The sequence below is a fragment of the Bubalus kerabau genome, chromosome 8 (genome assembly GCF_029407905.1).
Source record: "Bubalus kerabau isolate K-KA32 ecotype Philippines breed swamp buffalo chromosome 8, PCC_UOA_SB_1v2, whole genome shotgun sequence".
Classification (NCBI taxonomy): Eukaryota; Metazoa; Chordata; class Mammalia; order Artiodactyla; family Bovidae; genus Bubalus; species Bubalus kerabau.
Window position 1 is genome coordinate 95227927 of NC_073631.1, and position 26633 is coordinate 95254559.

The 26633-nt window shown below is 42.8% G+C and overlaps 1 protein-coding gene across 2 annotated transcripts in view; it reads left to right on the top strand.

The window, feature by feature from the left end:
• Positions 1–26633, top strand: part of SND1 (staphylococcal nuclease and tudor domain containing 1) — a 422591-nt gene that overhangs the window by 30760 nt on the left and 365198 nt on the right. For both annotated transcript variants that reach the window (XM_055590844.1, XM_055590845.1), the window contains exons 2-9: positions 1949–2098; positions 7700–7820; positions 11201–11279; positions 13932–14092; positions 14846–14937; positions 15579–15737; positions 17327–17433; positions 20909–20999. In XM_055590844.1, the coding sequence (XP_055446819.1) occupies positions 1949–2098; positions 7700–7820; positions 11201–11279; positions 13932–14092; positions 14846–14937; positions 15579–15737; positions 17327–17433; positions 20909–20999 (960 nt within the window). The remainder of the gene's footprint in view (positions 1–1948; positions 2099–7699; positions 7821–11200; positions 11280–13931; positions 14093–14845; positions 14938–15578; positions 15738–17326; positions 17434–20908; positions 21000–26633) is intronic.

The following is a 26633-nucleotide window of genomic DNA, read 5'->3' on the forward strand; positions in this document are numbered from 1 at the left end:
GTACTGTACAGCCACAGAAGTGAATAGTGTTTTGGCATGAATGGGTTTTACCAAAAAAGGGCAAAAGAAGGAAGTCAGTGATGGGTATACATTGCTGTCGGCTCAGTGTATATAGAGATTAGAAATAGGAGATGAGGAAGCACCATAGTGCATGGAAACATATACACAAAGCGTAACACTATAGAAAAGCAAGGGAGAGGTTACACGGTGGTTAGAATAGAGGTGGTGGTCAGCAAAAGGAGCTGCGAGTTAGAGGGACATGGCATCCAAGGTCCTGCCAGTGTTCTAGTTCTTCTTTTATAAATTTAGCTGCACTGGGTCCCCCTTGTAGCCAGGGGCTCTTCACTAGTTGTGGCACTCGAGCTTAGCTGCCCCACAGCATGTGGATCTCAAGTCAGAGATCGAACCCACGTTCCTGCATTGGAGGGTGGATTCTTCACCTCTGGACCACCAGGGAGTCCCCAGTGTTCTAGTTCTTAACTTGGGTGATGGTTACTTACTTGTTGTTTCTTATTCTTTAAGATGTAATGGATTGGCCAAAATGTTCATTCAGGTGTTTCCATAAAATCTTACGGAAAAACTCGAAGGAAATTTTTGGCCAACTGAATGCATATATGGTTAATGCAGCTCTTTATTTGTATTACTTGCCCACAATTTAGAGCATGAGTTAAGGTGGAGAGGCGAGGGAGACAAGTCAGCTAAGCAAATGACTATTGAAGTGGCTTCCCTTCCTATTCTTTTTTTCCTCTGAGTCAGCTTCTTTTCCAAGGACTGTTTCCTTTACAGAAAACTCTGTGGTCTAGTCTGCCATGAAGTTCTACACTGGCAGGGCTCTCCAGCCTTCTAACTATTTGTTCAGCAGCTGTTTGTTTTGAAACATGGGATTAAGCCTTTCAGCTCAAGCGAAGGCGCTGCTCAGGCCTCCCTAGTGATGAAATTGTGTAAAGAATTTGAATAGCTTGGGCGATGTTTGTCATTTTTGCTGTGTGCCTTTTCTTCTCTTCTGCCACGTGAAACCATTTCTCCCTCCTCCCTGCAAATATTTGAAGTGAGCTTTAGAGCTCTTTCCATAGTTGCAAGTGGGTGGTATGCTAGACATCCTTCTTCAGAGAGAGCGAAGGAGCTATTGGGCTTGGGAGCCCCAAGGTCCTTCTTCGATTGCCCTGTTTTCATCACGGAGGTCGTGAGTTTTCTAGAGGCCCTCCTTTAGCCTAGGCTATTTTAGCCTAGACTCTGGGCGCTGTGTTTTTCTTTTAGCCTCGACTCTGAGCACTGTCTGCAGAGGAAGTACTGAGTCCTGGACTCTGGCCGCACGGTAGCCCTGGGCACCCTCGGGTCCTTCCGGCTGGTGTGAGTGGCGTGTCAAGGCTTCTTCCTTCAACATCCACTTTTCTCTGGCTTTCTTCCGTTGTTTGCTTTTCCCATCGTAGAACAGCTTGTATGGATGGAGAGATTGCTGTTGTTGCTAAGTCGCTTCAGTCGTGTCCGACTCTGTGCAACCCCATAGACGGCAGCCCATCAGGCTCCACCATCCCTGGGATTCTCCAGGCAAGAACACTGGAGTGGGTTGCCATTTCCTTCTCCGGATGGAGACATTAGCTTCTTGATAATTGAAAAGAACACAGGTGGTGGTCAGCTTGCTGGGATGAAATTACAAAGGCTCTTCTCCATGACTCACATGCCTCTTCACCCTCCAGTCTTTTCTGACTTTTCTATCATCTTGTTTAATTCTCATTTTTATTTCTGGGTCAGTCCCTTTATTATCGACCCCAAGGTTTTATGTAGGTATTTCTCTTAAAAAATTGAAAGTAATCTCGTTCATTCAGTCGTTCAATAAGTGTTTGAGTGCCGTGTACTGTTGTAGATGTTGGGGATACAGTCGTGGGCCATCTCTGTTATGGCGATGTTACCTTTCAATGGCTAAATTTTTGTTTCTCCCCCGACCTAGGTGCTCTCAGGGTGCGCCATCATTGTCCGCGGGCAGCCTCGTGGGGGTCCTCCTCCCGAGAGGCAGATCAACCTCAGCAACATTCGCGCTGGAAACCTCGCCCGCAGGGCAGCTGTCGCACAACCGGATGCAAAAGACACCCCGGACGAGGTAGGTGCTTTTCCTCGTGAGCCTGTGGACCCTGGTGATAGTCTCCTCCTTGACCGCGCATTTGATGTCCTTTCTTGTATGTATATTTTGAGTATTTTTATGTCACAAGACTAGTGATAGACCCACAGTGGCATGCCTTGATTTATGCATTCACTGCCTTTAATCCCAGTAACTCCTTTCTCTTTTCCTCATATACTTTCCCGTAAGTTTAGAGCCTTTCCAGGTTTATTAGCCTTTTTAGGTTTACCGTCTTTCTCTTTGAACAGGTTAGAATATTTCCTAGATAGTCTCAGCTGTTTGAGGTTGGTATTGGTTATGGCCGAGCCCCTCATTTATGTTTAAATCCTTCACCTTCAAAATTCAGAGGGGTGCACAACAAAAAATAGAGTTCATCTCCCCGGACACTACAGGTGTTACTATAGTCTTGAGTCTCCAGAGACATTTATCATCCATATAAGCAGACGTTTAATGAAAAACATGTAGTTTTTTCATCTGTAATAAAAAGCATTTTGTTGGACTTAAGAAGATGATGAAACAGTATTCAGGAAATAGAGAAAAATCATCCCCAATTCTCTCATCAGCAATTAGATTCTTAATAGACAAAGATCAGTTATTTTCCATTGGTCTTTTCTCAGTAAGCACAGGTATTGGGAATAACCGTACTGTATACGTCGGTTGTTCAGTGAGGATTAACCAAGATGGTGGAGAATGCTTTGCACGCGCCTATGAGCTACTTAACAGATGTTAGCTGTGGTCATCTGTGTGTGCTCAGTCACTCAGTCGTGTCTGACTCTGCGACCCTATGGACCGTATCCCACCAGGCTCCTTTGTCCATGGGATCTCCTAGACAATAATACTGGAGGGAGTTGCCATTTCCTCCTCCAAGGGATCCTCCTGATCCAGGGATCGAACCTGGGCCTCCTGCATTGCAGGCAGATTCTTTACGGCTGAGCCACTGGGGAGGTATGTGGCCATCACTCGTGCTGTTTAATTTCTGCAACTACACACACTTCTCATACGGTTAGCCCAAGTACTGAAGAGTCAGTCTCTTTCAGCACTTTTCAGATTTTGGCTGCTAAGTGCTTTTCTTGACCAATGTTTTGAATAGTTCTTTCCTTTCAGTTTTGTGTTGTGTAACAGCTTGCCTGCTTTGCACAGAAGAGTGTTGGCTAAAGCCAATCAAACTTATTTCCCCAGAAGGAAGAAGCAGGGTCACCTCTAGGAAAGAAGGGTTGGGTTTTCATTTCCTGTTGCGTGGGTGAGGATCGAAGCCAGTTGGAGCTGGTTCTAAAATGTCTTAGCTGTAGCCTGTGCAACGGTACAATAAAATCTTACCAGGACTATCCCAGCTGAAAGAACACCATGCAGTCTGACCCCCACTCTCGTTAGTTCCTTATATTTCTGTGGCCGAGTTAGTGGGTTCTTGTCTCTTCCACAGCAACTCAGTTTCTCCTAGCAACTCTTCAGAGGTCCCTGTGACATGAAGTGTTAGAAACCTGCAAAGTTCACCCTTTGTCAGCCACAGCCACTATTTCTCCGTCTAATAGTCTGGTCACTCCCTGCCTTGCTGTGATGTGGTTTCCCCCTACCATGCCCTTGAAGTTTCTCAGGCTCAAGTAAGGAGTGATGCCAACTAGTAACCCAGTTCTGAAAACACCCCCAGCTTTTATCGAGGACTAGAGATTCTGCCTTCTTAAAAATTTCTCTTCTCCATACTTGAAGCTTCATCATCATTGTTCTTTGTTCAACTCTGAACATGTACTTGGAATATTGAGAGAACAGTCTGTCTGCCTTCATTTTCCTGTCCTCTAATCCTTCCACTGATACTCTCAGATCTTTTTGAGACATAATTTCATTTTTTCCCTGACTCCATGTTACTCCCAGGTATTTCAGCGATTCCTCATCCCTGCTTGGACAGATGTAAATGCCTCAGCCTGGGATACAATCCCTTCTGTAATTTGGCTTCTAGTCTTCTCTCACTGAACCCACTCTGGTATGCGAAGTCCCAACCCCGAGGAAGTATTTGGGTCTCCTAACAGGCCACCCAAGTCCTGCCGGCTCATGGCGTGGCTCAGGCTACCCGCTCCATCGGCAGCTCTCTCTGTCTTGTGCCCTGGTGATCACCTATCATCTGCTCAGATCTAGCTCCCTGAGAAGTCCCTCCTCCCGTCTCCTTTCAATATCCCCTTTTGGTGCTGTCATCCTGCTCAGTGCTCCTGTGTCTCTTTACTAGATTGTCAGCTCCTCGAGGGGAGGGACCTTCTCTCATATCAGTGTTTTTCTGCCTAGTCAGTGCCTGGCATGAAGCAGGTATCCAGTGAGGAAGCATTTCAGTGGATAACAAGGAGAAAGACCCCAAGCACCTCCTTTTGAGGATCGGTAGATTGTGGAACGTGGCAAGGCTTTCTCTCGGGCTTTCCATTGTTTTGGAGCAGGTCTAGTTTTTTTTCGCATTCAGAGTCAAGAACGTTTTTGCCCATTTGCTTCCCTTTGTGTCACTGTCCCAAAAATTGTACCCTTGATTATTCTCTGCCTTCTTTCATGTCTGCTTTCAAAGAAACTTAGCCTTCTCCTGAGCTCTGTGGCAATGAAAGCAGCCCTGCTATGCGTCCCCAGCCACCACTGCCAGCTCCAGGCTAATCCCTGGCGTTGCCTGGCTACTCTAGGCAGCCTGGACACTGCATTTACAGCCACTGTGGGAATTATATATTTATTTCCCACAGATTTATTGTGCTCTCATTATGTGTGAAGCTGTACTTTGGTTTCATGCGAAGTACAGAAATGAATGTCACAGTCGTTGTGCGTTCAGTGGAACCTTTGAAAGTTGGGACGGTGAGGTGGCTGGGCCAGAGAGGGATTAATTATATACACAGGTGGTACTGGGAGATGATGGACTAGCTAGCTTTGAGGTCTTATGTTGTTGTGGGATTTAATGTTGTTTCAGTAGTTTAGGAGTCTACCTGGTGCAAAGAAAAAATGGGAATTAAAATTCCATTCATCACAGTAGACACCAGAACTTTGTGTGGGTCTAGGAGAGCAAACTGCTAGATCACCTGCTATTGGGCATTCTGAAGGGAAGAGGCAGTTTTGAGAATCAGCCACTTAACAGCCATTGCTTTGTAGATGGAGCTCTGGGACATCACTTGACTAGATCACAGTGGTTCTTCTTATGGGGCCATTGTGGACCGTGTGGATGAACGTGTGCATGCTCAGTCCTGTCCAACTCTTTGTGACCCCATGGACTGTAGCCTGCTAGGCTCCTCTGTCCATGGGATTCTCCAGGCAGGAATACTGGAGTGGATTGCTGTTTCCTACTCCAGGGGAATCTTCCTGAGTCAGGGATTGAACCTGCGTCTCCTGCACTGGCAGGCAGATTCTTTACCACTGAGCCACCTGGGAAGTGGTGGATGAATGCTTTGAGTCCGCTTCCCTATATGTAGGGTGGTTCTGGGAGGCAGTGTTGCGATAGCCTTCTCCATGGGGTAGCCTTCTGCTGACTGTCCTCTCTGTGGACAGGACTGTCTCCTGGAGTGCTCTGTTGCATTGGGAGCAATGATGTGGTCAGTTGCTTCCCTGAATATCCCAATTGCCTCCCTTCCTGGCCTGTTCCTTGCCCAGTTATTGAATTTGCCCAACCCTGAATGGAATACAACTTGCAAAGGCTGGAAGATTAAAGAAGCTAGATCATTTTCCTTCCAGGATAAGTTATATGTCCTTCTCAGGACCTCTGGTGTGGCTTTCTCTTACTGCCCAGTGACTGACCAGCTGTGAAACAAGTCCTGAGAGAAGGGTGCTCCTTCTGCAAGCCTTAAAAGCTTTTAGTAATCCTGCCTAGTTGGTAGGAATTGGAAGTTCCCCCATAGGGGTTAGCTATTTCTTTGTGAACTAACCCTTGATAAATGAATTTTTACCGAAGTCTTGGCTTCCTTTGGGGCACTTTGTTTTGTCAGAGCTCTTCATTTGGGGAAGCAGTGTATTACTGAACTTTGGGTATTAGTGTAGTACTCAAAACTGAAGCCTAAAAAACACAAAAACTGAAGCCTAGACATTCAATCTATGGCCGAGGATGTTTTTAGAGTAAGTGACTAAGGTGATAAAAATGTGCAAGGCTCTGTTAATTGGTTTAGTATTTGTGTCTGTGATGTGGCTGGTATTTGGGCTCATTATCAGTCATGAGACTCTCTTTGGTTACAGGTATCTACTTCCATTATTGTGGTATGGGACAAAGGGTGGAAACAGGAGATAAAAATATGGTGAGCTCCGTATTGCCTTTGAGTGGTTGGCTCTTTTGCTTATTGGTGCTTTGAGAAGAGTGCGTTAAATGAGTGAGCAGGCTTGTTTTTGTGTCTTTAAGAGCACTTACTCAGGATTAGTTCTTCCCAGAACTGTCCACAGTTGGTGTTGGCTGACAGTACTGGTTTTGTGAACATGGGCCCAGCAGGTTGGTGGACTGCCACCTTTAAATTGGATTCTGGTTTCTGGGAAGTCATGGATGTTTTTCTTCTAGAAAAGCTTCTTGGCTCACCCCGTGGAATAATCTTCATGGACTGAAAAGGTAGGCAGATGCTTCCTTTTCCGGTCAGTGATGGACTGTTTTGCCTTTACTATGCAGAGCCCATGTTTTGAGGCTCCAGGAGGTAGTAGCATGTGCATATTGTATACCACCCTGCCCTTTTGTATGTTAATTGTTTCTGCCCGTGAACTTCTGCAGATCATGTCCTCCTTGAACTCTTACCCTCTCCTTCCTCATTTCTGTTCTAAGGGAACTTAGGGCAGCGAGCTAGGTCCAGACTGTAAATTCAAGTGCTAGTGACCCCTGACTGCAACAGGGCTTCTTCAGAAGAGACATTTCCCTTTGTCTGTACCATCCCCAAGGTGATGAGGCAAAACCATCCTTTTGCACAGCATCTTCAAATCACATGGGGGCTCTGTTTGTACCCACTGTGGATGTGTGGCTCAGCCCTGTGTCAGGGTCTTTAACAGGTGAGAGCAAAGAATCACCGTTGTCAAGCTGATCCCTTACTGGGACCTGTTACTAAGTAAGAAGTAAACTGTAGTTTGGAAGACAGTTTTGGAGGTGAGGAAAGTCCAAGTGCTGGTGCCTGGAAACCATGGTGCCTGTTTTTTGGGCTGGTGCAAGTTACAGCAACAATTAGACCTTCATTTTTTAGGAGCCCCTAAGTGTGTGAGCCCCCACTCCAGTGCTCTTGCCTGGAAAATCCCATGGGCAGAGGAGCCTGGTAGGCTGCAGTCCATGGGGTCACTAGAGTCGGACACGACTGAGCAACTTCCCTTTCACTTTTCACTTTCATGCATTGGAGAAGGAAATGGCAACCCACTCCAGTGTTCTTGCCTGGAGAATCCCAGGGACTGGGGAGCCTGATGGGCTGCTGTCTACGGGGTCGCACAGAGTCGGACACGACTGAAGCAACTTAGCAGCAGCAGCAGCAGCAAGTGAGCCGGGCTGTGTGTGTTTCATTTTTTCCTTCTCCTCAGGGACTAGTGTGTTTGCTGGGTTGTTGAAGGAGTGAAGTTGCTTGGGTGTTGATTGTGTAGTGTGAAACCGGCCTGGCTCCTGAACATGGTGGTTCTGTCTTTCAGCCCTGGGCATTTCCTGCTCGAGAGTTCCTTCGGAAGAAGCTGATTGGGAAAGAAGTATGCTTCACGATAGAAAACAAGACTCCACAGGGGCGAGAGTATGGCATGATCTACCTTGGAAAAGGTGAGTAGCAAGGGCAAAAGGGCTCGTTTTTCTCCTAGTCTAAAGTTTCTCCCAAGATCAGTTTTCACCTGGTGGAGGTGGCTCTGGATGGTCGGCTGTGGGTCTCACTGGGAGGGTGCAGAACTCGGGGTACGTAGGTGCAGAGGAACGGCCCTGATCCGCCTGCTCCTTGTTCATCCTGTGCCCGCTTTCCTGCCTTGGTTTAGATGTGTGTGGACAGTGTAGTATTCGTTTTCTCCGTATGCAGGCCATCAGCCCGTCGAACTCATTGGCTCTGTGCTTCTAGGTCAGGGTGCTAATTGAATTCCTATAGATTTCCTATTGCATCTTCTGTTTCCTTTATCTGTCTTGTGGCTCTTCTTCTCCTTTCTTTTCTCTTTAAGAAAGCATGATTTGTTTAAGGCTTGTGGTTTTCTGCAGGCCACACGATTTATAATGGAGTGGAAAGAACGCAGGCTCCGGAGTGGTATGATGTAGGTTCCTGGCTCTTCTACTGTGTACTCTTACTTGTTTTTAGTCTCTGAGTCGTGTCTGACTGTTTGTGACGCCATGGACTATAGCCCGCCAGGGTCCTCTGTCCATGGGACTCTCCTGGCAGGAGTACTGGAGTGGGTTGCTGTTTCCTTCTCCAAGGACAGACTGTGCACTCAGTAAATATATTTGTGTGTGCACACACATAGGCCTGTGGTTTAGCTGTTTAACTGTAGCTACCATTTGAAATTTAATTTTATTTATTTATTTAATATTTTCGGATGTGCAGGGTCTTTGTTGTTGTTGCATGGGCTTTCTCTAGCTGTGATGAGCAGGGTCTACTCTTCGTTGTGGTACACAAACTTCTCACTGAGGTAGCTTCTTTTGTTGTGGAGCGCAGGCTCTAGAGTGAGAGCTCAGTAGTTGCGGCACATGGGCTTCGTTGCTAAGGGGCACTGCCATGTAAAATTTAAAGTTGTATTTAGAAATTGGCTTTTTAAACTGATCTACGTGACGGAATGGATATAATTTAGCATGTTAATAATGCACTGCTTGATTTGATAAAACCTGGCACATAGGAGATGATTGATAAGTATTTACTAAGAGTGATTTTGAAATTATCTGCATCTTTCAGTTTCAGTGGCTTAATGGCTTAAAGTTTAATATTTTCACTCAGTTATTTTAACTAACTCTCAGTGCCAACTGCAATGAAACAGTGCTTCAGCTAATTAATTAGCATTCATACATTTATCCTGTTTTGTGGCTACTCTTTTTTTTTTTTTTTGCTATATGTAGATGGATTGAAATAGTCATTTAACTGTAGTTGACTTACAGTATTATGCTTCAGGTATGTAGCTTCTGATTCTTTTCCATTATAGATTATGACAGGATATTGAATATAATTCCGTGTGCTGTACAGTAAATTCTGGTTTATGTGGTGGCTACTAGGTTTTTGTTTGTTTGTTTTTGGCTGTGCTGTGCAGCTTGTGGGATCTTAGTTCTCTAACCAGAGACTGAACTTGGGACCCTGGCAGTGAGAGTATGGGGGCCTAACTACTGGACCTCCAGGGAATTCTCCTGTGAATACTCGGAGGAGAATAAAAGAATATGAGAATTTGTGATTAACCTAGAAATTTTTTTTTTTTAAGGCAAAGATAATTGATTAATCTTCAAATTGTGGGGAAAATATAGTCACCCACCTATTCCGAATACCAGCCCCAATTGTGACTTGATCAGATTTGTACTTTGATTAGTAATAAGTGAGCATTGTATCTTTGTCCTACAGATTCCCCGTTTTCAGTACTGTATCCATCACATTTTGTTGCCTTCTTTGGGAGTTTGGCCCAGAGAATTGTGTTTTTCTCCCTTTTGAAGGAGCAATAAACTCATTTAGAAATGAGCCAGCCAAAGCCCTTTCAGAGTGCTCTGTGCCAAGGAGCTGTCTGAGAGCTACCGGGGTTGCTGTTGACCGGCTGGTTTTAGGGCCATTCACCTTCTTTGTACCTTGCCTTCGTTCTTTCTACGCACTGACCTATTGATACCTTACTGCTCAACTTTTCCCATAATTGTGGAGTTCTTCCTTTTGACTTCCCACTCTGTGGGATTATTCCTGTTGTTCTGAAAGAATCAGTGTAATATTTATTGATGGCAGATAGATGTGTGCATCTGTGTCTGGCCTCAGCAGTAACTCCAGTGCAAAGGTTCTTGTGATTCACATTCAGCTTCAGAACCTGAACTTTCTTTGTATGCACAGCATTCATCTCAACCTTTTGTGTGTGTGCTAGAAAAGGGGGCTTATGATTTGCCTCAGAAATTTGGACAGGGCTAATGGCAGGGCATTTAGGTTGGGTTTGGGCCTAGTATATAGACTTCTCGTTGCTTGCAGAATTCAGTGAATGCATGGCATACTGAATATAAATCTTACAGAATTTAATTCTATGCTGATGTTACCTATCAGCTAGACTGCTGTGTTTCAGTTTATCGAGGAGCTTGTTCTCTGCTATATTAAAGATTTTTATGTGGTGATTCCCTCATAGATGTCTTCTTTTATCGTTTTGGCTGACAAGCAGAGATTTAAGAGAATACACCAAGCCTAAAAGCTTTTTCAGTAGCATGGAAATGCAGTTAATGGTCCTAGTGCCCAGGTGGAACCTAATCGGGTTGTGTTTTTTGTTTCACTTCATTTTTCATGCCTGCTCTGAAGGCTGCTGTGTGAGATTGGAAGTCTGGACTCTCTCCCTTGCATCTCTTAAGAACACGAGAGTGTGTTTATCAAATGATGTAGCTTGTCTTGGTGGCCTCCTGGAGAATGGGACATCCTGAGAGGGACTGGACTCTGGTGTAAAACATAAATGGGCCACCCTAAGTGTGTCTGCCGTCTGATTGTGCAGGTGTGGGGGCTACCTTTGGATTCTGTTTTCATTCCTGCTGTGTGCTTGGCACTGCACATGGCGATTTACACACATTGAATTCCCGTAAGAACCCATCTAGACAGGCATTCTTCCATTTTATGGGTGAGTATGTGACTGAGGTGCAGAGAGAGCTATGAAGTGGCAGCGTTTGTATTGGGCACCAGCCTCTCCTCCTTAGGTCAGTGTTATTTATCCTCTCCCTGGCTGCTACTTGTGCCTTGCTTTCCCGTCAGTCTCCTGGAGTTCCTGAGATTGCCTTTAGCTTGGGAGATACACTAAAAAATAAGCCCAGAGAAGATGTATCTCTGGGTCCTAGAGATGAGACATTTTGAGGGAGAAGAGGTTTTCTGAAAAACCCAACCCCAGCCTGCTGCCTTGTCCAGTTAGTGGGTAACACTAACTTGAAGAGCTGAGGGTGAAAATGGTCCCAGTAGAGCCCTTTTGCTATTGGAGATGGATTTAGACCCAAGATTCATGTCTCTTTTTTTTCCTTGTCAGATACCAATGGGGAAAACATTGCAGAATCACTGGTTGCAGAGGGCTTGGCCACCCGGAGAGAAGGCATGAGAGCTAACAAGTAAGTCTCCGCTGCTCTTCTGACTCTCAGAGTTCTTCCCTCTCCACCGTGAGAGCTGGGGGAGTGGACTCCACACTCGCTTTGATGCGTTTTCATTCCTGCCCCCTGACATAAAATGGGTAATATCAGGTGTTCTCCTGTCTTCTAAAAGAACATCCCTGCCCAGGTGTAGGTGTGTATTGTTCTGAGTGAGGAGGTTTCTCTGCATTCGTGAATGGCATTTGGTTTGTGTAATCAAAAACTTCTTTGCTTAGCGACAAAGAAGTGCTATGCTTCATATCATAAGAGTCAGTAGGCTTGTTTCTTATACCATTGATATACGGTTCCAGAGTATTTATCTATCCATTCCCCAGTATTTACTGAGCATGTATGTCAGGCTATGTTCTAGGCACTGTGAATATAGCAGAGAACAAAGACACTTAGCTTCTGCTAACGATTTAACCAGGAGACAAACAACAAACCAATCAACAAATAGATGTACAATATTATATCAGGTATACAAGGAATAAGTAAATGCAGGATAAAGCAGAGTGAATAAATAAAATTCAAAGCAACACCTGCTGCTTGGAATATAGGAAAACTGACAGGGGCTGAGTGGTTCTGTTTTCAGGGAAAATTTCTGTCTCTCCCAAGCCTTTTATGTCCGTTTTAGCTTATGGATCTATAGATACTTAAGTAATAAGGTGCATGTATTTGTTGTTAATAGCAGTGTGAATTCGTTAGAAATGAGTGTTAGGTTAACGGACTTCCAGGTGACTCAGGTGGTAAAGAATCTGCCTGCATTGCGGGAGACCCTGGTTCGATCCTTGCATTGGAAAGATCCCCTGGAGAAGGAAATGGTGGCCCACTCCGATATTCTTGCCTGGGAAATTCCATGGACAGAGGAGCCTGGTGGGCTACAGGTTGTGGGGTCACAGAGTCAGACACGAGTGACTAAACAACAACAATGTCAGGTTTATAGTTGATATATCAGGTTCAAGTTCATCAGTGTTGGCACTTCAGAGGGATGGGGGTTGGAGTGGCTTTAACTAGCACATTCGTCTCTGAAAAGTGATAAGCTGCATCAATAATTTGGATGCTGTAGATGCTGTTTGGCTATTATTTTTTTGGCCAGATGGCTTATGGGATCTTAGTTCCCTGACCAAGGATTGAACCTGGGCCACAGCAGTGAAAGTGCCGAGTCCTAACCACTGGAAGGTCAGGGAATTCCTGCTGTTTAAATCATTAAGTCCATGTTATATTATGACTGTAACTGTAGAAGAAGCTTTAGATAAATATTTGCATGAACTGTGCCAATAATAGGGATGAGCAAAGACCAAAATGTACAATTTGCATCCTTCTTTGTGATCAAGTCATTCATCCTAGAGTTCTCTGATCCTTTCCAACTCAGAAGAGTCATTGGCTAGAGCTCCTGATTGGAGTGTGAGTGAGCATGTGGGAATTTGTTGAATTCTGACGCTTGTCTTAGGTGCTGTGTATGAAAGCATGCTGAAGCTGTATTTTAAGGACAGTTGCTGGCATTTTTACTGTTGCAGTGTTTTTTGGAATCCAGTTTGCAGCCAGAATGAAGAATTATAAAAAAGCCTACAGCAGTATTGTACCACCTCAGCAAAGAAATCCCTCCAGGAGTCCCAGTCTTTTTTTACTCCAAAGTTGTCTTGACTTCTTTTCTCAGTTTCAGTGTTTTTGCTTCTATCTCAAGCTACATTCCCCCCCACCCTGCCACCACCCCCGTCAAATTCTGACAGAAAATTTGGATCTCTGAAGATGATAATTGTCTTTTTTTTCCCTTCTTTTTTTAATGGGGAGGAGGGAAAGAGCCATACTGAAGACTTCTGGTTTGAGAAATTGTAGGTCATGCTCCCTGTTGAAAATCCCTACTGATCAAGGTTGGAGGGTCAGTTTCTCCAGATGCCTGTTGATGGAACGAGGTGTTGACATTGTGGAAAGGCTTTCCAGTGTTCACTTCAGCTCAAATACAGATGAGAGAGTGAAGAGTAGAGCCATTTCTGGGTTTGGTTGTTTTTGATGGCTTTATTTTTTTTTGGAGAGGGAGGGGGTCTATCTACTGGGTTTCTGCTCTTGTGCATAGTTTGGTTTCTTGTCTGATGAAAGAGTCGTCCATCTTCAAACTGCTTTTGCTTAGCTGGCCTTATGGCATGTGTAAGTAGTGTTGGGGTGACACTGTCTGTAAAAATGATCCTCGTTCTATATTCCCCAGTCCCGTTCTGCAGATGACAGGGAGTGAGGGTGATTCTTAGTCACTTGCACTGCACTGTATCCAGCTGAGGTCTGCCTGGATTCTAGTTCTGAATCTGGGATGGTTAAATGAAACTCTCCCACCTGGAGTGGCTCCCTTGTAAGCCACCAGCTTGTTCTCTTGTAATCACTCATAGTGGCAGTACTGAGAAGGGTGGTCTTCAGATATTCTCATTAAATGCTGTTACAATTGAGTCTTTTGTTGGAGGGAATAAATCTGGAATCTGGAAGTTACATTCCTGGTAGGTTTCTGGTTACAGGCCTGGGTCTGAAACAATTGCTTTGTTTTTTCCAAGCAGAGAAGATGCTGTAGAAACCCAGAATCAAAGATGACCCTGATATTTCTCTCGTGAACTCATTAACCACACTTGTTTCTTCTTTTTCACGTCTCAGTCCTGAGCAGAACCGGCTTGCGGAATGTGAGGAGCAAGCGAAAGCAGCTAAGAAAGGGATGTGGAGTGAGGGGAACGGTTCACATACTATCCGGGACCTCAAGTATACCATTGAGAACCCAAGGCACTTCGTGGACTCTCACCACCAGAAGCCTGTCAATGGTGAGGCTGTCGGGGAAAGACAGATATGACTCAGGGTGATTTCTCTCTATTTGCTGTCGAGCTCCTTGAGGTTAATAAAACTGATTCTACTTAAGTACCCATGGAGAATTGTTAAGGGTAAAACAACACCATAGTATTTTGGAAGGGAGCTTTCCATCCAGTTCATATATGCATCAAATGTATTTTGCAGAGATTAGTCCTTTGCTGCTACAGAGTAGTAAATTGCTGGTAATTTTGCACACGGGGGATCTTCCTGTTTTCTCTAAAAAATGGCTATCTCTAAATACCACCTCTAAAACTTCAAGGTAGAAATATGTATTCTTTATATAGCTAAACATTTATGCATGCACACACGCCCCCCCACACACTATATAGTTCTCAGTTCTACTTTGAGACCTTATTAACTTGCAGACTCAGTAAAATAAAATGATTACCAATCCTGAATTATTGTTAGTTTTTGCCAGGCACTCAGTATACAGGTGAGCAACCTGGCTTACAGATAACAGAGCTTAGGTATGGGCCAAGAGGTCCCAGAAGGTTCAAAAGATGTAGCAGTTGGTTTGAACCAAATCCTCCTGGAGTAGTTTGGGCAGAAGTCTGTGTGAATACTTGTGATCTGCCAGTGCTTCGTCACCTCCCAGAGTGGGGCTTTCTCCAGATTTGGAAAGAGAAACTGCGCTCCAGGCAGCTTAGGGGGTGTTGTTTCTCCTTGGCACGACCTGTGTCACTCAAGCCATTTGTTCTGTCCTGCAGCTATCATCGAGCACGTGCGGGACGGCAGTGTGGTCAGGGCCCTGCTCCTGCCAGATTACTACCTGGTCACGGTCATGCTATCAGGGATCAAGGTCAGCTCATGCGCTGGGCTACGGGCTGGTTCATGGAAGTGTTCAGTGATGGGGGGGACTTTGTCCATACCATTTCTTTCTAGTATGGGCTGTTAACATTGACTGGAGTACTTTAAACTTGGCAGTGGTGCAGTTCTAATTAGATCAAATAAGACTGTTTTAAGTACTCAGAGTCTGTTTGGAGGGGGCTGTGCAGAGATGGTTGAAACCTAAAGAGGAGGGGAAGGGAAGCCAGTCCATGAGATCACAAAGAGTTGGACACAACTGAGCAAATAAGCACGCACTTATTAAACTAAAGTTTGCTGACTGTGTTCTCTTAATGTAAAATAGCCATTTTGATTAAAGAAAAAAATCAGGGATTTAAAGTGAGGCCCTGGTGAATCTCTTCTTGGAAAGGGGTCATTTTCAAGTGTAATTAATGATGTTCTCCATGTTGTCATGAGTTTTATTTTATTTTATTTACCAAGAAGGCTGAGAGGATGATATTTCCAGTTGCTTTTTATCAGTATGCTTTTAGAAGGGTTGGAAGACCTCATTGGACACCTTTTCCAGCCCAGCTTTGTGGGGTTTGTGCTGTTTGAATCGTACCCTGTGGGCTGAGCATGCCCAGCACCCATGCCCCCACCTTACTTGTGCTTTAGTGCCCAACTTTTCGACGGGAAGCGGATGGAAGTGAAACACCAGAGCCTTTTGCTGCAGAAGCCAAATTTTTTACTGAGTCTCGACTGCTTCAGAGAGATGTCCAGATCATCCTGGAGAGCTGCCACAACCAGAACATTCTGGGTACAATTCTGCACCCGGTGAGTGAGCCTGGCAGACTGGCCCACGCAGGGCGGGGGTCCACTTGGGGTTTGAAGAGCTGCATTTGGCTTCTGTTCTTCCTCTCTGTGTTTAGGAGCCATTGAAGTATCTTGGTAAGGTTATAATCTACTGACTTTGAGACCTTTTTAGGGAGTTATCCGTTCTCTGATAGAATTGGACAGATTTGCAACTTTGTACTTTTAGAAAACTAATCTCAGTTGTGGTTGGGCTTATAAGGGGAGGAAGGACGCTTGCACCTATTTTCCCAGATGCTAGTCCTAAAGATTGCCAGTAAGAAAGGTGGGAGGCTGCCACATCAGTTAAGAAGTGGCAGTGGAACTTGTAGAATGGGATTGGTGAGGTTTGCAAGTAGGTTAGCTATTTGGAGTACAGTAAGTCCCTACAGAGGAAGGAGTTCAGTTCTGAGAGTGTATTTGTTAAGTCTAATTTGTTTGTAAGTACAACAAAGTTAGCCTTGGTACCCAAGTAACACAATTGGCTATATGCTGCTAGCTTTTACGCCTCTTTCCAGATATCCTGGGCTTGAAATGAAGATACTGTATTCCTGTACTCTATACAGTACTGTACAATAAAGTACAAAAAGCACAACCCCTTGTAGGGATGCACGCATGTGATGGTGTACACCAAACCTGTGAACTAACTTTCATGGCTGGACATGCAAACGCACGTCCACATCATTGAAAGTTTGAAACATGAAGGTTCACAGGTAGGGGTCTTACTGTATGGGTAGAACTGTCATGAGGAACTCCTCCTTTGGAAAAACTGTGTCCCAAGCCTTATTCAGTTGCTGCCTAATGTTGCTCTTGAGTAGGAAGTAGGTTAAGATCTTATACTTCTGACTACTGGGAGTTTTACCCTAGTGTATACTTTGGTAGGTGGGATATTCTTGGATGGGAAATTGCTTCTTAACACCCCAGTTTAAATAAATTGTCATTATTGTAACCCATATCCACTACCAGAATAAACTACTGTTCTTCTTTGGCTAGAGAATTCTTCCATGATGGCAGTTGTGGAAGGCTGGGAGGCTTGGTTTGGAATGTGCCAAGGTCATGTCTGTTTCTTCTGAAGTGCTCGCTGTCTGCCAGAGCCCTGCCAGATGGCTCTGTGTCACTGTAGAATGTGAATTGTAATTCACCGGGCAAAATATAACTGTAGTTATTCCCTTACTCAGCCTGTTCTTTGGCTCTCCCCTTATGAAAAGGGGAGTAAATGCTGATCTCAGGGAAGGAAATAATAAGGTATAATCTCCACTGAAGATTAACATCCTCTGTCCACAAGAAGAGCTATTGAAATGCCAATTCCATTCAATGCCACTAACATTTATCCTACCCCTGTTAAGTGCGAGTTACTGTGCTGGGTGCTGTGGGGATATGAAGCCAGGGCCGTTGAAGGGAGTCACAGAACAGCATCTCCCCTCATAGAGCTGGTTTCTTCATGAGAGAAATGACTCTACTTCTTTTTTTTTTTTAACTATAAAATAGATTGTGGCTATGTTAATCACGTCAGAAGTCAAGAGAAATGGATTCCCTTGCAACCGAATCTAATCTGTGCCTGCCTTATTTTTCAGAACGGCAACATCACAGAGCTGCTCCTGAAGGAAGGTTTTGCCCGCTGTGTGGATTGGTCGATTGCAGTCTACACACGGGGCGCAGAAAAGCTGAGGGCAGCTGAGAGGTAAGGCCTGTCGGGGAAGCCTTCTAGCCAAGGATCTAGGTGTAGGGGACTCCAGGGGAAGGGACCTCGGGGTCTTCTCTCACCCAACCATGTCAATGTAAAGGATTGGGGAAATTCCAGAAGAAGCTGGGATCTCGTAGAGGAATGACTGGCTTACAGTCTCCGGGTTCAGTGTAATTCAGGGCTGTCTACTGATTTTTCACTCAAACATTATTGGTCACCTGATTTGCTTTATTAATGTTTTCAGTTCACTTTTTTTCCCCAAGCCTCTCACTTAGATTTCAGGTTTTAGGCATTTGAAATGAAATAAACTTGAGGCTCCTTTGAGGACAATGAAATAACTTATCGGCTCCTTCCTGACGTGCAGGCTGGAGCCAAGTGTATGATGGAAAGACAGAGCCTGTGGGTCCCTAAATAAGACTATCAATGTTGCTGCAGAGCCTGATGCCCTAATTTATCGAACTGTATGCTGTAGTTATAAATGTTAATACAACTGTAAGGTGTCATGTTTTTGGCTAGGTGCCCCATAGTTAAAGCAGATGGAGCAATAACTGATTCCTAGAAAAATGATAATGGATATGCCAAAGATGGGTGGCCATTTCAGGTGTTTCCAGGTATAGGTGAACTTGAGTCTCCAGGTGGAAAAAAATGAAGCAGATAGATGAATAGAGATGATGTTCATAAAGTCCCACCCACTACCTCCCAGGATACGTTTAGGTAGAAGGCCAGGACCACTGGTGACATTCCACTCAAGCCTGTGTGGTTTATTTCAGAGTCATAGAGTTTACAGTTTTTTGCCTTTGAGGTACATGACGAAGAGGTGTGCAAGAACATGAATTGAATTTCTCCTTTCTTAGGTCTCTTACAGCCTTCTCTACTTGTAAGCAGAAATACTTAGAACTTTTTACAAAAATAGATTTTAATCTGGGCCATTTAATATGGCATACCTGACAAAGGTAGATGCTTGGAAAAAACACAGTATTTGTATACATTGTTTTGTCTTTTTATGTTCCCCAGTTAAATTCAAAAGATACAATATGTGTATCGAGCACAGCTTTCCAAATATCTCTGACTATTTTGTGATGCTTAATTTTTTTTTTCTTGTGGCCATTGTTCAGAATATCCTGTAGGTCTGTTTTTCTAAATTATTATTTTGGTTGATGATTCTTTTTGCATTCTTTAAGTTCCTTCCTCTCTTTGAAGAAAGTGAGTTCCAGTGACAGTGGTTTCTACATGTTTTATAACATCTACAGGAGATTTTTAAGATGGCTCATCATTAAAAAACAGATTTAGACCAAGGAATGCAGATCATATTTCAGTGATATGATTACTTGCCTACTGTTTTGCATGCTGTGTTAGCACTCGCTTGCATTGTCGGTAAATCTCTATTGAGGTATTTCACGTGTTTTTACAACTACAACATGCTGCTTTTGTCTTTTCTCATTTTTGCACTGCTTTGAAAAGCTGCAATACCATTTTCAGAAATAACAGTTTAATAGTTCCTTTGCCCTACATCCTTTTATTTCTAAATAAATACTTTGACAGTTTTTCACTGATATAAAATATGTGTGTGTGTGTGTATGTGTATATGTAAATCTTTGCACATATTCCCTGTCCCTCTCTTACTCTGACTCAAAAAGTCTTTTCTGGGCTTTGTGCTCTAAAACAAATGTTTACCAACATGATTTTTTAACTTTTGTTTAAATTCTGTTGGATTATTGTCCATTCTTATTCCTCATTAGATGCACTATAGTGACCATTTTGTTAATGTTTTCCATGTGGGATTTGGGTAGCTAATAACCTTTTTATATATTTAAATATTTCCTTATGCATTCATTTTATTTTATTATTATTTTTTTAAATCTTTTGGCCACTCTGTGTGGCATATGGGATCTTAGTTCCCTGACTAGGAATTGAACCCATGCCCCCTGTCCTGGCAGCGTGGAGTCTTAACCACTGGACCACTGGGGGGGGGTCACAGTGCTTTTTTATTTTTGAAGAATGTTTGTCTTTCATGATCAAGCAGAGAACTCAGAGCACAATGACTATATCCTACTCAATCTTTGTAGCATCACTGACTCAGTGGATAAGAGGTTGAACAAACCCCAGGAGATACTGAAAGACAGGGAGGCCTGGTGTGCTGCAGGCCACGGGGTTGCAAAGAGTCAGACTCGACTGAATGAACAACGACCTTTTTTATAATGCAAATAGAAATGAGCAGGCTTATGCTTCTTAAAAATACTTTTGTTAGATGTGTGCACTGTTCCCTCCCACTCAAGAGAGCAGTTTATCTGTCACCCCAGCGCCTGGCATTTAGGAATCACTCAAGAGGTACCGTTTCACGCCAGTCAGAATGGCTGCGATCCAAAAGTCTACAAGCAATAAATGCTGGAGAGGGTGTGGAGAAAAGGGAACCCTCTTACACTGTTGGTGGGAATGCAAACTAGTACAGCCACTATGGAGAACAGTGTGGAGATTCCTTAAAAAACTGGAAATAGAACTGCCATACGACCCAGCAATCCCACAGCTGGGCATACACACCAAAGAAACCAGAATTGAAAGAGACACGTGTACCCCAATGTTCATCACAGCACTGTTTATATAGCCAGGACATGGAAGCAACCTAGATGTCCATCAGCAGACAAATGGATGTACATATACACAATGGAATATTACTCAGCTATTTAAAATAGTGCATTTGAATCAGTTCTAATGAGGTGGATAAAACTAGAGTCTATTATACAGAGTGAAGTAAGCCAGAAAGAAAAACACCAATACAGTATACTAACGCATATATATGGAATTTAGAAAGATGGTAACAATAACCCTGTATGCGAGACAGCAAAAGAGACACAGATGTATAGAACAGTCTTTTGGACTCTGTGGGAGAAGGCGAGGGTGGGATCATTTGGGAAAATGGCATTGAAACATGTATAATATCATATGTGAAACGAATCGCCAGTCCAGGTTCAATGCATGATACAGGATGCTTGGGGCTGGTGCACTGGGATGACCCAGAGGGATGGTATGGGGAGGGAGGTGGGAGGGGGGTTCAGGATGGGGAACACGTGTACACCGGTGGCGGATTCATGTTGATGTATGGCAAAACCAGTATAATATTGTAAAGTAATTAGCCTCCAATTCAAATAAATGTATTTTTTTTTTTTAAAAGAGGTACTTGATACACCAAAGAGCAAATTAATGAGCAAGGTGGACTTGTACTTTCTAGGCTTGAAAAATGGTGTGCCCAGACCCCAGCCTGTCAGCCGTGGGTTTATGGCATATATGCATGTGGGATTGTTTCAGGTGCTGTATAGTTTTCCTTGTGGTGGTCACACTTTATGCTGGTCTGATTAGCCTTTTCTCCTGGGTGCCTTGTCTGTGAGATAGGGTAGGGTTTTGCTCCTGTGATGATGGTGGATTCCGTTGCTGCGTTAGTCCCTCTGAGTGATCTGAATCCTTGCTTTGTTGCCAGGTTTGCCAAGGAGCGCAGGCTGAGAATATGGAGAGACTACGTGGCTCCCACTGCTAATTTGGACCAAAAGGACAAACAGTTTGTTGCCAAGGTGAGTCATTCTCAGCATCTGGCGCTGCACTGTGCACGCTGTCAGGCTAGTGATAATACAGAGATCTGAATAATCAGTCAAGGGCTGAAGCGTTTCTCTTGCAAGGCAAAGCACTGATGCGTGCATATGTGTGTGTGATTGCCTACACGGGTGTGTTTGTTGTACGGAACTTGGAAACTATAAGAATGTAAATTTCTGCTGTAGATTTGCATAACTTCATTAGAAATTAATGGGTTAAAATTGTGCACCTTGACCCTTTGAAATCTCTCATATGCTAGAGATTCTGTCTGTCTGCTTAGCAAATAACATTCTCTTAGATTGCTTGCTTGCTTTCTCGCTTGCCTTTTTTTTTTGTCTGTGCTTCGCAGCTTGCAGGATCTTAATTCTCACCAGGACTTGAACCCCGGCCCTGGCAGTGAAAGCACTGAGTCCTAACGACTAGGTCGCCAGGGAACTCCCTCTCTTAGATTCCTTATGCCCAAGGGTATAAGACCCAAATTTCTCTTCTTTCTGTTTTGAGAGTCTTGTGGTTTTTGATTTTTTTCTACTGTGGAATGTTTTTGTGGTTTTGAATTTTTTCTCCTGTGATGTGTTTTTCTGAGGGCTCTCCACTTTGCTGGGATGGATTTCTCTGAAGGCAACTGAACCACCGAATAGATTGTTTGGATCCAGCAGCAGTGCTGTAAAAGTGTGTTTTTTTCCGAAAAAAGCTTCATCACCGGGTTTGGTACCTTGAGCGGTAGAACCTATAGTAGACCTTGCTTTCCCAAAATTGCTAATGTTTTTAACTTATTTTTACTTTTGGCAAGACATGCTGGAAGCTTTGTCATAATGGACTTAAAATATCCTTGGATATATAACTATCCAGTGACTGTCCTAAATGTCCAACGGAGAGTTTAAGGTGGAGAGCCACTAGGTGGCACTGTCAGCCTGAAAAATTTTGGAATGCTTTCTCTTAGAATGGTAAAATTTTAACAAGTCTCCAAGGAATTGACTGAATTTCTTCACATTCTCTTTTATGATGCCCAAAGCAGTAGGTCACTGAGCGCTCAAGCGGCCCCTTTTCTCTCGTAGTAGATGGTCTGTCTCTACACCAGCTGTCAGGTTAACTGTAATTGTGCCTTTCAGTGGACGTTAGTTGAAGGAGCTCCTGGTTGGATTCTCCGTATGTGTCTTTCACATCTTGATGCAGATCAGAATGGACCGCTGCTTCTTTGTGTGAGGACCACACCAGCTTGGGAACTTGGACATAGCTGCTCTGCCAATTGGAACTTGTGTTTATGTTTTCCTGTAATCTATCCTAAGACTATAGAAGGACATAGCTACACAAGGAAGGCATGACCATTCACTCACCAAGGAGGCAGGCCTTCCATTTTTCACTATCATCACAACTCTAGTGATACAGATGACCCTTGGGAGAGTCTCGTTACACTGTACTGTCCCTACCAGCCCCTCCTCAGTTGAAACTGAATTGGTAGAGAAACCTGGAAGATTGGAAGGGTTTTGGACCTTGGCTACATGGGAAACTAAGGCATTGCTGAAGAAAAATTCTTCATCTAAAGGATTAGATGATTGAGCCAGCAGCTTTACGTTTATCCTGAATATGATTTTATTGGTAACTTGAAAAAGGAAAGCTTTAGGACAAATAGAACATTCCTTCTGTTTTGAAAAAATCCAGGATCTCAGAATCTATTTTTGTCTTTTTTATTTTAAAACAAAGTGAGCCTTTTTTTTTTTTTATTACAATGAAGTTTTATTTTTTACAATGCCAGAATAGAGATTATCTCTATAAGAGCTATTTGATTAAGGATCCTGTAGTATCCTAAACATAAATTTAGGTCATTGAGATATAGGCCTATTCAGAGGGTAGAGAGAAAAAGGTTTTCACTGAATTTTTTAACTCCTTCAGGATTATTTTTGTTTTTAAAACAGGAAAAAGCATAAAAAGAAGGAAAAACACACATACTAGATGAAATTACTATGAAAGAAAAAGTTGATCATACTGTCAATTGTGGGTGTTGGCAAACTCGCCCATGGGCCAAATATGGCCCACCATTGTTTTTGTGTGGTCTGTGAGCTAAGTGTGGATTTTATGTAGAAAGAAGGGTTTGTGGCACATTGGAATTACATGAAATTCAGATTTCAGTGTCGTGAGTAAATTGGAACATAGCCACGTCTCCTCGTTTACATATTGTCTGGAGCTGTTTTTGTGGTGTGGTGGCAGAGGTGAGAAGTTGTGACAGAGACCATGTGGCCTGCAAAGCCTAAAATACTTGTTATCTGGCCCTTTACAGAAAAAGTCTGCTGATCTTTGACCTATACCAGTCCTCATCAGAATGGTTTGATATGATATAAGGAGCTCGAGGCAGAATGTAAATCAAGGCCTTGCTGCTTTCATCAAGAAGATCTTGCTATGGAAAAAATGTCAGCAATGTTCTCACTGATGTAGTTGATTTATGTTCTGGTACAAGCGCCTTATCTCATTGCAGACTGGCAGTCACTTTTGAGTAGTACTGACTTGTATTCTTTTGTATATAATTTTTAAGTTGGTTAGTTTTTATTTTTAACATGTAGACATTTTTATTATTTTTTAAAATTTTATTTAAGTTCTCATGTCAGTGACTTTATTACACCTAAATTTCCTTAACTTTCGACAAAATGAGACACTGACTAATTTAACAGGCTACATACAGTCTTACAGGCACACTTTGTTATAGGAATAAATCTGATACCAACCATAGCAGGTTAGATTAGTGAAGGATTTGACAAATTTTAACTGTAAATTTTTTGCATGGACATTTTTAAAGAACTCTGTGGGCTTCTTAAGAGAAGCGTACTCTTTTATTTCCCTCTCGCTTGAGGCAACCATTTTCAACTCTTGGCTAATTCACGTCTTCGAATAAAATGTTCAGTTGCTTGCTCTTAATTTTTCAGGCATAACCTTTTCCTTCACACCATGGAAGATGAGGATTTAGTTTTTTTTTTTTTTAATTTTATTTTATTTTTAAACCTGAAGCACTGTATTAGTTTTGCCAAACATCAAAACGAATCCGCCACAGTTACACATACGCTCCCCATCCTGAACCCCCCTCCCTCCTCCCTCCCCACACCATCCCTCTGGGTCGTCCCAGTGCACCAGCCCCAAGCAGAGGATTTAGTTTTTTCACACGTGGGTGTGCATGTACTTTTCTCCATGCCTTCTAATAGGACTATATCATAATTCTGGCTCAGTTAATATTCAGTGTTTACTTTGTAAATGCTAATCATTTCCAAGATATATAGCATGTTATGACTGCTTTTCATTTCCTGCATGATTTTTTGTTTTTCCTGGAGTTAATTTTTAAATTTTATGTATATATCTTTTGTATACTTACTAATTCAGCCCCCGCATTCTGTCATCTGTTTAAATCGTTTCTCAAGACATGATTCAGGTCATTATTTTTATCTTTTTCAATAGTACTTTCCAGGAGCCTTGTGACCTATAACAGTCTAGTTTAGTTTAGTTCTTTTTTTTCCTTTTATAAAGGTGTCTTCTTTGGATTTCTTTACCATTATCTTGAGTTTTTCTTTGCCTCACTCCTGGATTGGTGCTGTGTTTGCTGAATCTTACGGCTTCATTATGATTTACTACGTTATTTTGGTGACACACATTCTGTTAGCTTCTTGGGAAAAGAATGCTTAGGAGGTAGATTTTTTGAAACTGTTTATGTTTACTCTGTTATTACATTTGATAGTTTAGATGGGTGCAAAATTTTGTTCGGAGAAGGCAATGGCACCCCACTCCAGTACTTTTGCCTGGAAAATCCCATGGATGGAGGACCCTGGTAGGCTGCAGTCCATGGGGTCACTAGAGTCGGACACGACTGAGCGACTTCCCTTTCACTTTTCACTTTCATGCATTGGAGAAGGAAATGGCAACCCACTCTAGTGTTCTTGCCTGGAGAATCCCAGGACGGGGGAGCCTGGTGGGCTGCCGTCTATGGGGTCACACAGAGTCGGACACGACTGAAGTGACTTAGCAGCAGCAGCAGCAGAATTTTGTTAGAAGCTATTTTCTTTAGAATTATGAAAACATTGCCCCACTTTTATTTGTTAGGAGTTTTTGTTTGTTTTCTTTCTTTATTTATTTCTTTGGTGGCCTGAAACCATTCTAATCTCCCATCCCAGTGCTGTTTTTTATTTCTGTAAGCTCTTAGCAAATTCTTCTTTATTCTGAAATTTCAGAATGATGTGCTTTGCTTATCCATGTGTGATCATGTTGTGGTTTAAAAATTAAACCATATTAAAAATTAAATTTTAACTCTTTTGTTGTTGTTTTCCATCTAGTTTCTCTGCTATTTTTCTAGAATTTTTGTTTGGATGTTTAACTTCATGGACTAGTCCTAATTTTTTCTTACTATTTTCCATTTTTTTGTCTTCTAGATATCTTCATGTTTATCTCTCATCTCTTCTATTAGATATTTTATCATGCTGTATCTTAATTTCTAAAAGCTTCTTTGTTCTTTGAATGTTTCTCTTATTACTATTAAAAAATAACATGTAATACTTATTTCAGAGATGAATATCATCTGTTAGGATTTAAGGAATTAACAATAATTTGTTAAAGATTTTTCTCTCCCTGTATAGTCTGTGTTCTCTTAAGTTGTTTTTAATTCTCTTTGGTTATTTTGATCTCTTATTTTCCATATTAGAGACTTACTTTAGATATCTGGTAACCTTTGGTGGTCTCTCAAAGAACGAGGTATTCAACACTGGTTTAGGAGCAGGATGGGATTTAGGGTATCCATCTTGAAATCCAGGTGCTTCTTACATAGATTTTAAACCAGTCCTAGTTTTGGACCTTATTTTCATTCCCCCTTGAGATCCCTGATTTGATAGTTTCTCACTCTTGGTGAGTAGGGGAAGTCTGCAGTATAAATCAGAGAGACTCTTTGCTTTTCTCACCACTAGCTCAGATTTAGCTTTCGTGAGTCTGTATACAGAGTCAGTTACCACTCATTCCTCTGCTTTCCAGCTTCCAAGTTTTGTTGCTATATTCTTTTCTCTCATTATCTTTGTCCTTTCGGGCTTTGGCAAACAAGAAGACAAAACAAAATGAAAAACAGCCCCCCAAACCCTTTATTTTTGTGTAGAAGTATTTAGGGAGGGTAACAAAGTAAATATATGAACTTCCTTTATTGTTCCTTGTGTTCCATTGTAAGGCTGCATCGTGATTTATTTAACTAGTCCCCAGTAGGTCATTATTCATGTCATTTATCACTTTTCCATTATTTAGAAAATGGAATAAATCTCTACCTGAGTGGCAGTTATTCCCTTAGGAGTATCTGGAGCGTATTTGCCAGTAGCTCCCCAGGCATCGGTGACCAGTGTATGTCCCACGTGTGTGTTCAGTTTCAGATATGTTGTTAGAGCAGAGCTTGACCGCCGTTTTCTTAAAGGACCATAATAGTAAATATTTTAGTCTTTCTGGGCCATATAGTCTCTTTGCAGCTCTACAGTTCTGCCACTATAGCAAGAAAACAGCTATTGGTAATGCGTAATAAATTGGCATGGCTGTGTTCCAATAAAGCTTTATTTATAAGAGTAGGTGATGGGCCCTTGGCTATCGTTTGCCAGACCTTGTTGTAGAACACA